The 14431-nt window shown below is 38.4% G+C and overlaps 2 protein-coding genes across 3 annotated transcripts in view; one reads left to right on the top strand and one right to left on the bottom strand.

The window, feature by feature from the left end:
• LOC121328089 (collagen alpha-2(IV) chain-like) overlaps positions 1 to 4063 on the bottom strand; it is a 75181-nt gene extending 71118 nt beyond the window's left edge. For both annotated transcript variants that reach the window (XM_041272573.1, XM_041272572.1), the window contains exons 1-3: positions 3857 to 4063; positions 3447 to 3559; positions 3299 to 3353 (exon numbers count right to left, since the gene is read on the bottom strand). In XM_041272573.1, the coding sequence (XP_041128507.1) occupies positions 3299 to 3353; positions 3447 to 3490 (99 nt within the window). In that variant the 5' untranslated portion in view covers positions 3491 to 3559; positions 3857 to 4063. The remainder of the gene's footprint in view (positions 1 to 3298; positions 3354 to 3446; positions 3560 to 3856) is intronic.
• Positions 4064 to 4183: 120 nt separating this feature from the next.
• The window catches only part of LOC121328090 (collagen alpha-1(IV) chain-like), a 79834-nt gene continuing 69586 nt past the window's right edge, over positions 4184 to 14431 (top strand). The window contains exon 1 of the mRNA XM_041272574.1: positions 4184 to 4427. Coding sequence (XP_041128508.1) covers positions 4353 to 4427 — 75 coding nt within the window. The 5' untranslated portion in view covers positions 4184 to 4352. The remainder of the gene's footprint in view (positions 4428 to 14431) is intronic.

Below are 14431 nucleotides of genomic sequence, written 5' to 3' on the forward strand. Positions count from 1 at the left end.
CAAGTACATAACAAGTAAGACTTATTCAAGTGCAATCTGTTGAGAGCAGATTTAGCAGAGGCCTCAATGTTCAAACCCTTGACACGTGTTGGTTTCAATTTTTAACAATATTTACAGGGGTAGAAACTTCCACAAGTCAGAACAAGGTGGGTTCTTAAACCCAGGACTGGGTGCAGGACTAGTAGAGGTTTCTAACCCTGTAAATATAATTAAACACTCTTTATTCACAGCATGTGGTTTTGTCTTGCAGGTACTAAGATCCTACTGCTCACTGTCACTGCAGCACACACTGTAGGACTATTAGATTAGGTGGGGTCAGATGAGGTCCTAATAACTTGTGTACAGAGAGGGAACCTGAACAGGATTTGTAATCCTAATTCTCACAGTATTTTTGGATGAGCATCATTTGAGTTATCTTCAGGACATGGACTTGTACAGAATATGAACAGGCTTGCTTCCTTTTCAGGATGTGCAGTTAATCCATTAATACAGTAGAATGACTTGAAACAGGGGTTAATTTGTGCTGGATCGCACCAAATCCCAGATCTGGTTCCTTTTTGTCTGACAAAGCAAAAATGTAACAGTTTGTTAAACCGTATGAAAAACCAAACTTTTTTTTTGTGTGCAAAAAAAGAACTCTATACACATAACATGTACAAAAAAAAAACAAATCCTAAAAATATTTTAGGATCTGACATCTACAGATCAGAACATTTGAAAAATGTTCTCCGCCAAATGACAAAATGGCAAAATAACTAGTGTTCTTAACAACATTGTGGTTGCTGCTGTTCACATTTTCCAAAAACCTGAAGATTATGTTAAAACAATGGCTAGGCAATTGTCAGCATGCAGCTGCCAACGCTAACAACAAGGCATGAAACCCACAAGCAGATGAGAACATGAAGCATATATGGGAGTGTGGCAATATTGCCCCGCCCCTGTGTGTATTTCTGTGCTGTATGTTGCGTGCAGTGTGTTAATGTTGGTGTATAGTCATTAGTACACGGGGTGTAACATGGGGTATGCGCACAAGTGTTTAAAATGTATATTTGTATTTAGGCACGAGGATTGCACAGCACTTCACGTGCAGGTAAAATGTAGTAATATGTGAGCACGGGAAATTGCACTTCATTAATTCAGTTAATTAATTAATTGAGTCTCGGTACAGCTGCATAAAAAGCAGCATGTTTTCACTCACTCAGGGTTGTGTGTTCGTGAGTGGAGAATGGGTGTGGAGAGGAGAGAATTAAAAACAAAGAAAGAAAGAAAAGTAAATATAACGAGTGCTGGAAGCACCAGCACCGTACCTGTTTTGTGTTCAGCGTTCGTCCACCCTGTTTGTTAGTGCCTATTCGTTTTGTTTGTATATTTATTTTGGCTCAAGTGCCATGTCCTGTTTTGGTGTCAGTGTTTTTGTTACAACCTTTTTATTTTCTGTCTGTTTGATTATTAAACTGCGCATCAGCACCTTCACCATTTCAAAACCTGCGTTCTGTGTTGGTTCCTGTTTCTGGTCTGACATCACTCACTGCAGCCGTCTTTGTGACAGGGAGCTACTGTAAATCATGGTCAGTGCATTAGGTCTGTAAATCAAAAATGCCATCATTTTTTCTTAATTATAAGATCTGCTACCTTTTTGTTTACAGATTAACCCCTGCTTGGAAATGAGTGTTAGTGAAAAGCAGACATAGAGAATCAAATGTTTATGAATTCAAAAACAAATTATAATCAACCACTGAAAATGTTATCATGATGCAGCTGTTCCATTACCCTGCTGTTATTATTCGGAAACTCAATGGGCCCTTCCCATTAGTGTGGAATTGGAAGGGAGGAAGCATTCACTTCAAGGACAGGGCAGCGCATGCGTGCTTCCTCCTGCAGAGTTCTACAGCTAGATCACACTATTACTCTAGCAACGAGACCCTGATATACTATTGAAGAACTCATGATAAGTGTTTGCTCATGATAACCAGTTTGTCATCATTTGTGCCTTTTCTTTTTGCTTCCCTTTGACTGTGACGGAATGTCTAACCATGGGCAAAAAACTGTGCTGATTGATAAGCAGTAGTTTTATTTTCAGTTCTTACAATCCCACTAAATTATGGGAATGGTGCTGGATTGGCAGCACTGAGATAACATACCTATATATTTATCCATAGAGCCGACAACCTGAGCCTGGGCCCCTGCCCTGGTAGGAGGAGATGGATTAGTCTCTATGTCCAGGCATTGCACTTTTAAAAAAAAAAATAAAAAAAACATCTGCAAATGTACATATTGTCAGCTGTGCAGACTTTTGTGGTGGCTTTATAATGTAAATACCCTCTCTCCACTGAGCACTAAGATAACCAAAATCAATTTACATCTCTCTACTAGGAACTGGTTCTGTACTCAAATCTTAATACACTGGTGGCTGGCAAAATCTTTAACTACAATGTACACACCAGTGTAACCACTAACCCTGCCCCCTGCAACACTCTGCCCCTACATTAGTAGATCTAACATATACTAGATTTTGTACTATGTTTTTCTTTCTGAGGTGTGTGTCAGTGTTGCAGGGGAGCACGCAATGCTTACACACCGGTGTGCTAGATGTAATTAGAGGGTAGACATGATTCTGAGATCTCTGCTAATGTTACCAGGACACGATTAATACAGCATGAAATAATGTGATTCTAAACTACAAGATAAATGCACTAGTTAAGATAACTGATATTTCAGGCCAATACTAAGTTGTTCTTTAAAAACCGCAGTTAGACATATACCTAAAATAAATAGCTCAAGTCTTGTTAACAGTATAAAAACATTAAAAAAAATAGGCTAATAGTATCCATTGACAGTAAGCGCTCAATTCATTTAACTTTTTTCATAGAAAATGCATTTTTGGGAAATCTACTGCACAAAGCAGTTGGGGAGCAATGCTAGTTGTATTTCTTTGGCACACCAATGAAGTGTTAATTAAATAAAAATAAAAACTGCTCAATGTTTGTGTTTAGTGTTGGTCTTCTATTTCCTCAAACGTTTCCTCACTACTCAGCACCCAGTAACATTAAGTTTATTGAATAGCGCCAGAAACCTGATATCTGATCTCTGCCTCTTGTGGTTGTATCCTGATATTCGCTGCAGCACAATTTCAATGGTACAGTCCTTGCAGTGTTGTACTACTCAGCACATTTTTAGATTACAGTACCAGCCACCAAAACACTTTCGCTGAAATAGACGACACCTGTGCTTAAAGGGTTTATTTTACATATCTATGCACTGACTCACCATTGTTAAGACTATAGTAAACATTACTTACAGCTTGGACTTGACCAGTCAAAAGAAGCGGCAGTGTTAGCGACAACAGCAAACACCTGGCAAAAAAGAGATGCACGGTCACACACTGTACAGCAACCTACTAAACAGAAATCGTTTGTTTAAAAAAAAAAAGACATACGGTAACTAACCTTAAAGTTATTATTCGTGGTCGTATCATTTGTAATACTTGCATCGCGCTAGCCCCTTCTGTCCTCACTTCCCGTATGTGGACCAGTTGCTACTTCATGACCAGGAGATATATCTGAACGTAGAAGACAATAATTAATATCAAGAGAATTTAGTTAATTTTATTTTACATTTTATAACCAACCACTTATCTCCAAAAGCTGTTGTTACAAAGTTAAAGAAAATAGTCTTTAAAATCCTAATTAAATCACTTTACAATAACAATCATGCGCAAAAACACCAAGTTGTACAAACTTCACTGTATCTTATAATGTCCTGAAAGTAAACGACGCATCAGCTAAAATACAGTAAAGCACCTTTTGGATATAAACATACTATAATAACCGATAACAAGTGCACGAAATCGACTTACATGCACGCGTGACTTTCTTTTGCAGAGATGATTTTGCTGCGCTGGATCCAGAGCAAAGGTAGGAATGTGTACCTCGTTTCCGAAACGCCGAAGCGAAAGTCTTTTACAATAGCTGCTCCACAACGACCTGAAAACCGCAATATTTATCGTTAAAAGGCTTAACTGTAAAACCTTTCCAGAGTAAGAAGACGCTTACTGCTTTCAAACATGAAAAGTAGGTTTGTTTTAGAAGGGTGTTCGAAGTTCACCGTTTGGATGGATGGTGATGCTGAGAGGGGTGGAGTGAAAACCTTACTGTGGAAAAGTTAGTCCATTCCAGATTGTTTAGTCCTAGTGTAGCTCACAACGCTATTGAAGGCAAAGTTCAACTGTTAATGGTCTCTGAAAATAAGAAGTTGCAAGAAGGGGGACACTTCAAGACATTTTCCTTTGTCCATTTGGGGCATTCTACAAATGTGCTCATTTATTTTATTTTTGTGGGAGGTTTAATTTGGCAATGCTGTTTCTAAATTGTGCTTGGCTGCTAGTTATAGCGGTCGTCGCAAGTGGCATACATAAAACAGAAGCTGCGGTAAGTACCCTTCATTATAAATGAAAGCAAGTTCAGCTCACTCAATTTAGAATTGACAGTTGCGTTGGTATGTATTAAAAATACAGTAGCATAGTAATATACCGCCTGCAATACATAACGTGTTGTAAGTATATGCTGACCATGTTAGACACTTTTGAAATGGGTATTCCGTAGCCTACAATAACATATTTCATAAAATGATAATAACGGATTTGAGAAAAACTAAAATTAGCCACTCAGGAGTGTGGGGATATTACAGTACTAGCAGCACTCCAACCCGTCGACACATTATGTATTATCATTGATACTGTCAGCCAGACGTATTGGGGTAGGTAACGCAGTTCGTTGTGACCAGGCTTGGTTCAAAGTGATTAGCGGTGTGGCACAGCATGTTTTGTTTATTGTGCAGTTTATGGTTGAAGATGTCCATGGTTTGGGTGCTTCCTGTCTAACTTTGTTTTACGCACTCCATTGTCACACGCATCTTGTAGCCTACTGCTATGTAAAAATACACGTTGTGTTCATGGATATTTTAAATACAGTACAAGGTATATATTAATTTAGAAGAGGAAAACATGTATTAATATGTACTTTTGCAAGGGATGCATTTTTTCCATAAATCTACACGTTTTTTTTTTTCTTCTTGTAAATTAAAAGCAGTTGGACAGATCCAAAAATAATGTATTTTGAATGTGGTTCTCAGATGCTGAGCTTTATTATTCAACCACTGTAAACTGAAGAAGAATATATTACCCACAAGTACAATGTCTCTATTGAACTTTCTTCGTTCATTACTTTGTGTGAGATGATTTGTGGTGGTAGGATATAAAAAGTGACTCTTAGAAGGATCAGCAGTCTCCTGTTCCTCGCTGCCTCCACTCAGCAGAGCTCAGATAGGCTCGGGTCATGATGAAAGCCTCCCACTGGCAAAACTATTTACTGAAAAGAGGCGGGGTTCAAATAACCACACATACTCAGCTATTGTCCATCTAACCACTATACATAACATATCCAATATGCTTTACAGTATGAACATCATGCTTGTTCCAATAATCATTATTTCTTATACAGTGGTAAGAGCAGGCTTCATTTTATACTTAAGACAAGCTATGCTCCTGTCTAGAAACACCAAATGCCCACCTCTACCAAGGGAATCTTAGTAGATGTCTTCTTACTAACCAGAATACATGTAGTCCTGTATCTACAACACTTAGCAATGTCCAAAAAGAAAGAAAGAAAAAAACAACATGTTTTCTCTCTTGATCACACAGAAAAGAACAAGCAATTGATAATGATTGTATCATGCAGTGTAGTTTGCAGAACTGATAGAAGCATTTTTTACATGTGAGGTTTGTTAGTAGCTGACATAGACTGGACTGTAGTTAGATACGCTGGTCACATTGTCCTACTAGGACTTTGGCTTTCAGTGGAAATTGTATTGGTTAGCTGTAGGGCGTGGTCAGTTTAAAGAAGTCATAGACTAAATCCCTACCTCTTTTTAGCATCATCAGCATTTTCCCAGCCCCCTCTGGTGAGCTGCAGATAGTTTGGGTCTTTCTGTTTCTAGAAATGTTCTCACAAGTCATTGAGAGTATCATAGTCTGGGGGTATGTGAAGGCAGCTGTCTGCCTGTCTGCTGGTATGTCAGGCTCACATTTGTACTGCATACAGTGGATGTAGATCATGGTGCTCTGCCTTTTAATGTAACTGAGAGCTCTAATTTAGAAGTTACAGGCGTGGCAGGGGATGACATGCTATGTATTTTCAGGAAAAGGAGTCAAGAGGTTGTTACTCCAGCAGTGTATTATCTTATTCCTACTGGAACCCCCTTTATGCCATATTGATAACACTGCCCGTGGCACAACCCCAATAAAAAATCCACAGAAGGCACCAGATGTTGTACAAGGCATAAAATATTGTCAAAAGTTGAAAAGACACAGCGAATCAATGGTAAAGTACATTTACAAATTCTAATGTGCGAAATCTCATCATATTTTTATATATATAAAAAACATCTGTTTTGGAATTTTATTCATTGCACTTTTAAAAAGCCACCAACAGTCTAAAACCGTTTTTTTTTTTTTTTTTTTTTTTTTACAATGCCAAATTTATTTAACCCATTAGAAGCAAATAGACTTTAAACAATTCATGATTACAGATTTGTGAATCAAGTATTCCAGCCTTTTTTTCGTAATTGAAACTTGTACCTTTTATTTTCATATACATTTTAACTAATGTTCTATTTTTAGAGCATGGATCTGCAATTTACAACTGCAAATGGCACAACAACATCAAAACAAATAGCAGGTTACAGATTGTTAGTTGCTGTTATTTAAATATATCAAAATTAATATCCCTGTTCTTCATAAAGCTACATTTGCCAAACTTGAAGTCATGACTGTTATGCGGATATTGGTTGATGCAATCCAGGAGGATATTTTGTAGTGTAAATAATCCTGTGGCTTATCAGGTGGGGCATCAAAGTTTGATTTTGTGATGGTCTGTATAAAGGAACAGAATATGACAGCTATCAAAAAACAAAGTACAGTCTTAACAACATGTGAGCATTAGACACCATTTACGGCTCATTATACCCTGTCCTCATGACAGTGCTAGCAAGTCACCATGCTCTGCTAGTCCTGTGACCAGTTGGTGTTTCTGTGATGTGATGAAACGTTTATGGCTAGCTTGAGATCACCAAGCTGTTTTAAAAGCCAGGCTTTCAGAGGCAAAGATGTTCAAAACAAAATACCTGCTGCCTGATGCACCATACCCAGATTTTAAGTACACTTGCAGACTTATATTTTATAACTGTCCTTATTTAACCCAAAACTTATGACAGACCTGCCTTTTTCTTGCTTTATTGTGTAAATCAGCTGCTCTGTTTATGAAAACACAGTCTCATAACAAGAACTAAGCACAGTTTGATATAACGAGAAACATTTTCATCAGCTTTTTAATTCTGATTCCAAAAGGTATTGGTGGTGTGTGGCAGAATGTGCTGTATTATTAAAATATTAGCAAGCCAGCAAATACAATAAAGTCCTGTGTATCTACAAACATGCTAATGCATTATGAATATGTCAGCCCTGGTTTTCTATGGTGTTATATCTTTTTCTGAATTATAATTATTACTATTGATAACCATGTTATCAGCAGCAATTGTGTTTGACCGTAAAAAAAATGCTTTAATTCAGTCCCTCCATATATAGTGGGAGAGAACAGTGATATACTGGGTGCATGAGAGATATACTAACTAAGTAGAAATCATATACTAGCTAGTTTAAGATAATCATTTACTAGCTATTTCTCATTTACTTTTTCATCCTCCAAATAAAAAAGGTCATAGGTAAGACAGGACCACTTAGTTATGAAATCCTAACAGATTGGTATTCGTGTTTCTCATTTGGCATGATTACATTATAAATCAATTTGTATTTCTGTCATAATTCAACATTTCCGAATTTTAGCTCAGATTCTGAAAGTATGATCTGTCCAGTTTTTCATTTGCGGTGCGCTCCAAATTCAGAGCTGGTCTACCTCCATTTCCATTAACAGTCCTACTTATAACACTTACGCATGGCCAAAATAGATAGAACAAATGCACTAGAAATGTCACGGAGTAAAAGTTTGCAGATGTTTTTAGAGTGGTCTGCTTTTGTGGCCACTCCTTGCCTCTTCTATAGCTGAGGTTATCGGGTTATATTGTAGTTACAGTTACAGGCAGGGATTAGGTAGACCAATAGTCCTATTCAAAAATGAATACATGCACTTTGTTTAGAGCAGGGCAGCATAGCTATACTAGAGGGTGGCCAGTATCTGTAGAAGCGAAGGCAAACTTGATTGAAAATAATGCTTTGGCTTCTGTTAAGATAATTGTACAACAATCCTGTTGGGTTGTTTTTGTTTAAGAACTGTTGAGAGCACTGAGAGTTTTTTAGATCAACCAAGGATGCCGTGCTTTCATATTCATTATGTCCTTGAGTCTCTTTGAAAGAGCAAGAGGGGGGTTGGGGGGGGTGGTGGCAGTATGGAAGTTAACAAGAAACCACAATATATAATGTAATTTTTTTATACCACCTATTGCATTATAATGCAAATAGCTCTCAAAGATACACAGCTTGAGTGCGGGAAGGAGATGTCACTTGTCAAGCTTTATAACTTGTACCTACAATGGAGATACAGAGTAAACAGTTTTCAGGAATTTAGTACAACATTTCAAAAAAATCCTGTAATTTTTTTTAATTTAGTCAGATCCATTCTAGTGATTTTTTTTTTGTATTTTTGTATGAATGGCAGGGTGAAATATGTAACATGCCTGCAGTCTGCTGGGACACTGTCACGAGATGAGTGGTTGGAAATTAATGAATGTCCACAAAGCAGGTGTATTTACAGTGAAGTCCGGTTTATTTTTAAATGGTTGGTTCGCCAAACAATAAAATAATAAAGAATAATACACAACCCCAGGTGCGCAAGTGTGCTCTCAGTCCTGGAGCAGGTAGGTGGTGGTGGTGTGACAGTGCAGGTGCTCTCAGTCCTGGAGCAGGTAGGTGGTGGTGGTGTGACAGTGCAGGTTCTCTCAGTCCTGGAGCAGGTAGGTGGTGGTGGTGTGACAGTGCAGGTGCTCTCAGTCCTGGAGCAGGTAGGTGGTGGTGGTGTGACAGTGCAGGTGCTCTCAGTCCTGGAGCAGGTAGGTGGTGGTGGTGTGACAGTGCAGGTGCTCTCAGTCCTGGAGCAGGTAGGTGGTGGTGGTGTGACAGTGCAGGTGCTCTCAGTCCTGGAGCAGGTAGGTGGTGGTGGTGTGACAGTGCAGGTGCTCTCAGTCCTGGAGCAGGTAGGTGGTGGTGGTGTGACTGTGCAGGTACTCTCAGTCCTGGAGCAGGTAGGTGGTGGTGGTGTGACTGTGCAGGTACTCTCAGTCCTGGAGCAGGTAGGTGGTGGTGGTGTGACTGTGCAGGTGCTCTCAGTCCTGGAGCAGGTAGGTGGTGGTGGTGTGACAGTGCAGGTGCTCTCAGTCCTGGAGCAGGTAGATGGTGGTGGTGTGACTGTGCAGGTACTCTCAGTCCTGGAGCAGGTAGGTGGTGGTGGTGTGACAGTGCAGGTGCTCTCAGTCCTGGAGCAGGTAGATGGTGGTGGTGTGACAGTGCAGGTGCTCTCAGTCCTGGAGCAGGTAGATGGTGGTGGTGTGACAGTGCAGGTGCTCTCAGTCCTGGAGCAGGTAGATGGTGGTGGTGTGACCGTGCAGGTGCTCTCAGTCCTGGAACAGGTAGGTTGTGGTACTCATGTAGCTGCGTCCCCTTTGTACTGCCAAACTCCTCCCTGTGATCAGCACGGCGCCATGCTTTATCCAATCACTGCGCACACCTCAGCTGATCACAATAGAGTTGTTTACAGTCTTACAACTACGCCCTTTCACCAAGACAGACAACTTTCGGTTCCACCCTACTATCGAGCCTGCCCATCCCTGTGAAGGCGTACCACCAACCTTACTTACGTCCTTCCAGGTTGGGAGGTAGATTTGCAGTGCAGATTCATTCTCTCCCGTTAACAGACATCCTTGTTAAAAGGTGTTTATTCTCAAGGGTCTATCCTACAGCTATGGCCAAAAGTTTTCACCCTATAGAATGAACAAATTTTGCTTCATAAAGTAAAATTAAACCTGCTGAATAATGTTAGGCTAACATTAAATTACATACCGCTTTGTAGTTTTCCATATACTTAACCAAAAACTGACAAAAATGTAAAAATATGACAATTTGAAATCCAACATGAAATACTGTACTACTATTATGGCTTCCGGTAGACTTTTTCGAAATCATTTTGCAGTTTCTTCGATTACATGATGTTAAGTAAAAGATCTAAATGATGTTCATATAGTTATGTCTCAATACTAAAATTCATAATGCAACACTTTTGGCCATAGCTGTACACTGAAAAACATAATATATAGGAAAACAGTCACTATTCCAAAACTTTGCAGTTTGAGCTGAACTATAACCTGAACCATTCTATCATAATGAAATGCAGGCTGATAGCAGCTGTAGAAACCAACCTAATAATTACTGTATGTGGTGAGTACGTAAAACATCTACAGCTGTCTGTATGTTTTATTCAAATTGGTGTTTTTTTTTTTAGTGCAGTACATGTGTAAAAACAAAACCATGATGAGACGAGGCATTTTTAGTGTGATTACACATTACAATTGGTACCACAAACAAATCAATGTGAACAGGAACTGGTCCCAATTGGTTCATACAAGCGAGAGCTGACTAAGTATCAATAAGAAAAACCTTGCATCCTGTCTAGTCAGCAAGACCCAGTAAATATGTCCTGTTAATATTATTACACAATTGTTTTATATCACATTTTAAATAACGGAACACGAGAGTGGGGGGCCCTGGTGACGTTACTTTGCTCAGATAGTTAAAATAGTTCACGATGAAACTGTAGACCAGTCACATCTGTGAATAGGGTTGTGATGGAGTAGCTGGGGGCACTGCCATTACCCAATATTCACGATTTACATTGTACATAAGAACATAATAATTAAGAGTTTGATATTCAGAGTGCAGTCTTGAAAGAACTCAGATTGGCAGATCATCAATATAATCATTTGCATTTGGTGAAATTTAAGTTAATAAATGTTTTGGTTTAACACAGTGAGGAGCTCTGCACAAAACCAAATGTTGAAATGATTGCTCCCCGATTATCTGTACACAAAACCAGAAGAAGAGTTCTGTGGTAAAAATTTTACCACATTTCAATGTGCCCACTTGAACTGAGGTTCTAACCAGCTTTCACAATGTAGGTGCGCAAGAAGAACTTAGTGACCATGAGCAACTGCTGAGCCGTGAGCCTGAGTGAGCTGTCAGAATGTACAAAGCACTCTCCATGGGCTACTAATTCATCACTTTAACCACAGAACAAATACATTGTGGTTAGGTGAGACTGGCTGGGCAGACATGGATTTCCGCAAGTTTCTTTTAATTTCCCTTTGTTGTGATACCAGTGGTTTAGTCCTGAAAAAGAAAGCAGTACGAATATAAATATATATTGCAGGTAATGACTTTTAAAGGATTTGCTACACACCAAACTTTATCTTATCTTTCTTCTCATAAAAGCAAAGGAAAGTACTGACTTCCAAATCTACAGTGCTTGGCCTTGTGCCAAAAATGTGAGGTTTACAGTTAATGAAACTGAGTTTCTTACAGTGATAACAATGCAGGCTGTTCTGTTTTCCACGTAATGCCCTTTGTTCAAGAAACATGGTCAAGGATGAAATGTTCCCAAGAATCCCTTTCTTACAGTATTTCTTTTTTAATTTTTAGAGATTCCGCTTTCCCAAACTGACAGACAGGGATGTGTTTCTTTAAATTCAGCCCTTTGTTCTCAACAGTGTCACATAATATCCATTAGGAACATACTGGGGATACCAAGTCATAAGAATAACTTTTGTATTTTAAATCAACTACTTTGCTGAGGGTGTCCCCCCTGTATTAGGAATCCTCCATCTCACATAGCATGTTGTTCCCTTTTTAAACTCCTGTACCATCCATAACTAACCCTTACTGTCTTTCATGTGTACAGATCTTTGTAGGCTTTGGCGAGTGATGATTTGGTTGTTGTCAACAAGTCTTTATACTGTATATGATGCAATGCTACTAGGTACTGAAAGGTGCTGTACTGAAGGATTTTACTAGCAATGCATACTCTTAGATGTTTCTTAAAATGTGGGAACTGGTTTCAGAAAAAAAGCCTATCATGCAGATTTATTTGTATTGAGGGGAAAAGGAAACATTCCAAACCCTCTGATTCCTCTGGGCCCTGATTTGGACAATAGCCCATTCAAATACATTTGAAAACTCACGCAATGCCATGTGTTCTTATACTCTGAGCTCAGTCCTAGGCATTTTCTGCTGCTTTGTTAAAAGAAGAATTGATTTTTTTACCTACTGTATTGTGCTAGAGGTCGCTCAATTAGGTATTCACCCATGCTGGTTATATACAGTATTGTTATTGATTAATGGAGTAATCTGCTTGGATATTTATTTGAATTACAAATAAATCTTAAAATTAAATAAGGATCTTGTAGTACTGTAAGAGGTTAGTGAGAGAGCATGGATATGGATTATTAACGGTAAAGATATTCTGTCACTGCACTGAAAGCCTGCATTTTGTATTGTTTTGCGGTGTTCATATTCTACTTCGGTAAACTTAATATTACAACCTTATCAACATAAAGAATAGTATGGTGGGAGTAGGGAACAACGACAAATGAAACCACAGTATAATGGTAAGAATCCAAAATAATAGTAATCCTATTGGATGAAGAACACTCAATAAAAACATACTGTATAGCTGGTATGTTACTGTATATTTAAATGTGTTATGTGACACTCTTATAAACCTCCAAGATCCTGTAGTAACCAGACAAAATGGTGTTAAAATGTAAAATTTTGCATTAAGGAATATTAAATGATATTCACTTTCATTGGGATTCCACATCCTGTTATCTAGAATTTTGTACTATTTTAATAACCTTAAGTAATGTATACTTTTAATGACACTCATAACCCATAACCCCTTAAAAAATGTCATGTATAGCAATACGTTGTAATAGTAAACATAAGCACACTAAAACCTGGACATATCTCGTGTAAAACCTTGAACTGGAGAATTTACTTTCGAGACAGAACACAAGGTTTGCTTCACATTCTTCTCTAGTGATAAAACATACTCATTTGTGCAGTTAATAATAGCATTGATATCCTCCACAGCTGCCATTATCAGTAGATGAAAAGGGGCATGTAATAAGTTTGTGCCACTGCACCTTCTATTGCTAATATCTCCTAGATCAAGCAGGCCACTTCTGATTTTTAGTTTTATGGAAACTCCTCTGGCAAAAACCAAAGGCACTGGTTGACCTGTGACCTAAGATGGCCGCCATATTAGGGTCATTTAACTTTGTGGTTTACAGATGATAAATACTTAACTCATCTAAAATATTGGCTTCATACGGTACACGTATTTATTATGTGATTCCCTAGGTCAAGTTCGTGGATGTCATATAAGAAAAACAAACCACTTTGTGGGAAATTTCTTTTGCAAAGCTGCCTCGCTGCAGTATCAAAGCCTCATATTTCAGAAACAATTTGAAGTAGTGACTTCATATTTTCAGAGTTATATAAATCCTGTACTCTTAACCTGTTGATAACTATGGAATTGATGTGTGGCCTAATATGGCAGCCATATTACAGTCCCGTGACCTTTGAACTTACATCTGCATAGACAGTACACTTTGAGCTACTGTCTTCTTTGATTTTCTTACTTAGGTTCCATTACCAATTTTGTCTACTATAAAAGGAACCCTTTATAGTTGGTACACAGTTGTATTCTATGATTCTCTAAATAAGGTTCCATTATAGGTGGTGCCCACTGAACATTATTTTTTTCAGGGCCACATTTTTTCTCTGGACATACGATACAGATGTTTTTCACATTTCCACATTACTCCATGTTTCACCATTCGATGTGATGTGACATCCAACACTTTTTGTTCTCAAAAAAACTACCTAGTGTAGCTGACTTGTTGCAGAGATGCTTCACAAAAATCTCAGTTTTGAATCCCAAATGCAACTATTTCTAAAACAAGAAATGAATATGGACAGGGCCCCCTTTTAATTTCTACTTTGTTTCCTGCATATCTTGATTTTGCCATTTAAACTTCTGCTGGTTGTAGGGTGAAGCAGAAGCAGGTCTGTTTGGCTCACAGTGTCACATAGTGGCTTGAGAGAGGAAGCTTCTTGTCTCATATGAAAGTATGATTGCAGCCTGAATAAAAAAGATAAGGGGATATTAACTATATAAATGTAATTGAAGCTGCTTACTCTTTAATAGTTCTCTTCCCAGTTCTAGAAATAATGACTGTACAAGATTGAAACACTATCTTTCACTGTTTTGTAAGACAATTTGTAAGTTTCAGACTAATGAACATAATTTCAGAC

Source organism: Polyodon spathula, chromosome 15 (genome assembly GCF_017654505.1).
Source record: "Polyodon spathula isolate WHYD16114869_AA chromosome 15, ASM1765450v1, whole genome shotgun sequence".
Classification (NCBI taxonomy): Eukaryota; Metazoa; Chordata; class Actinopteri; order Acipenseriformes; family Polyodontidae; genus Polyodon; species Polyodon spathula.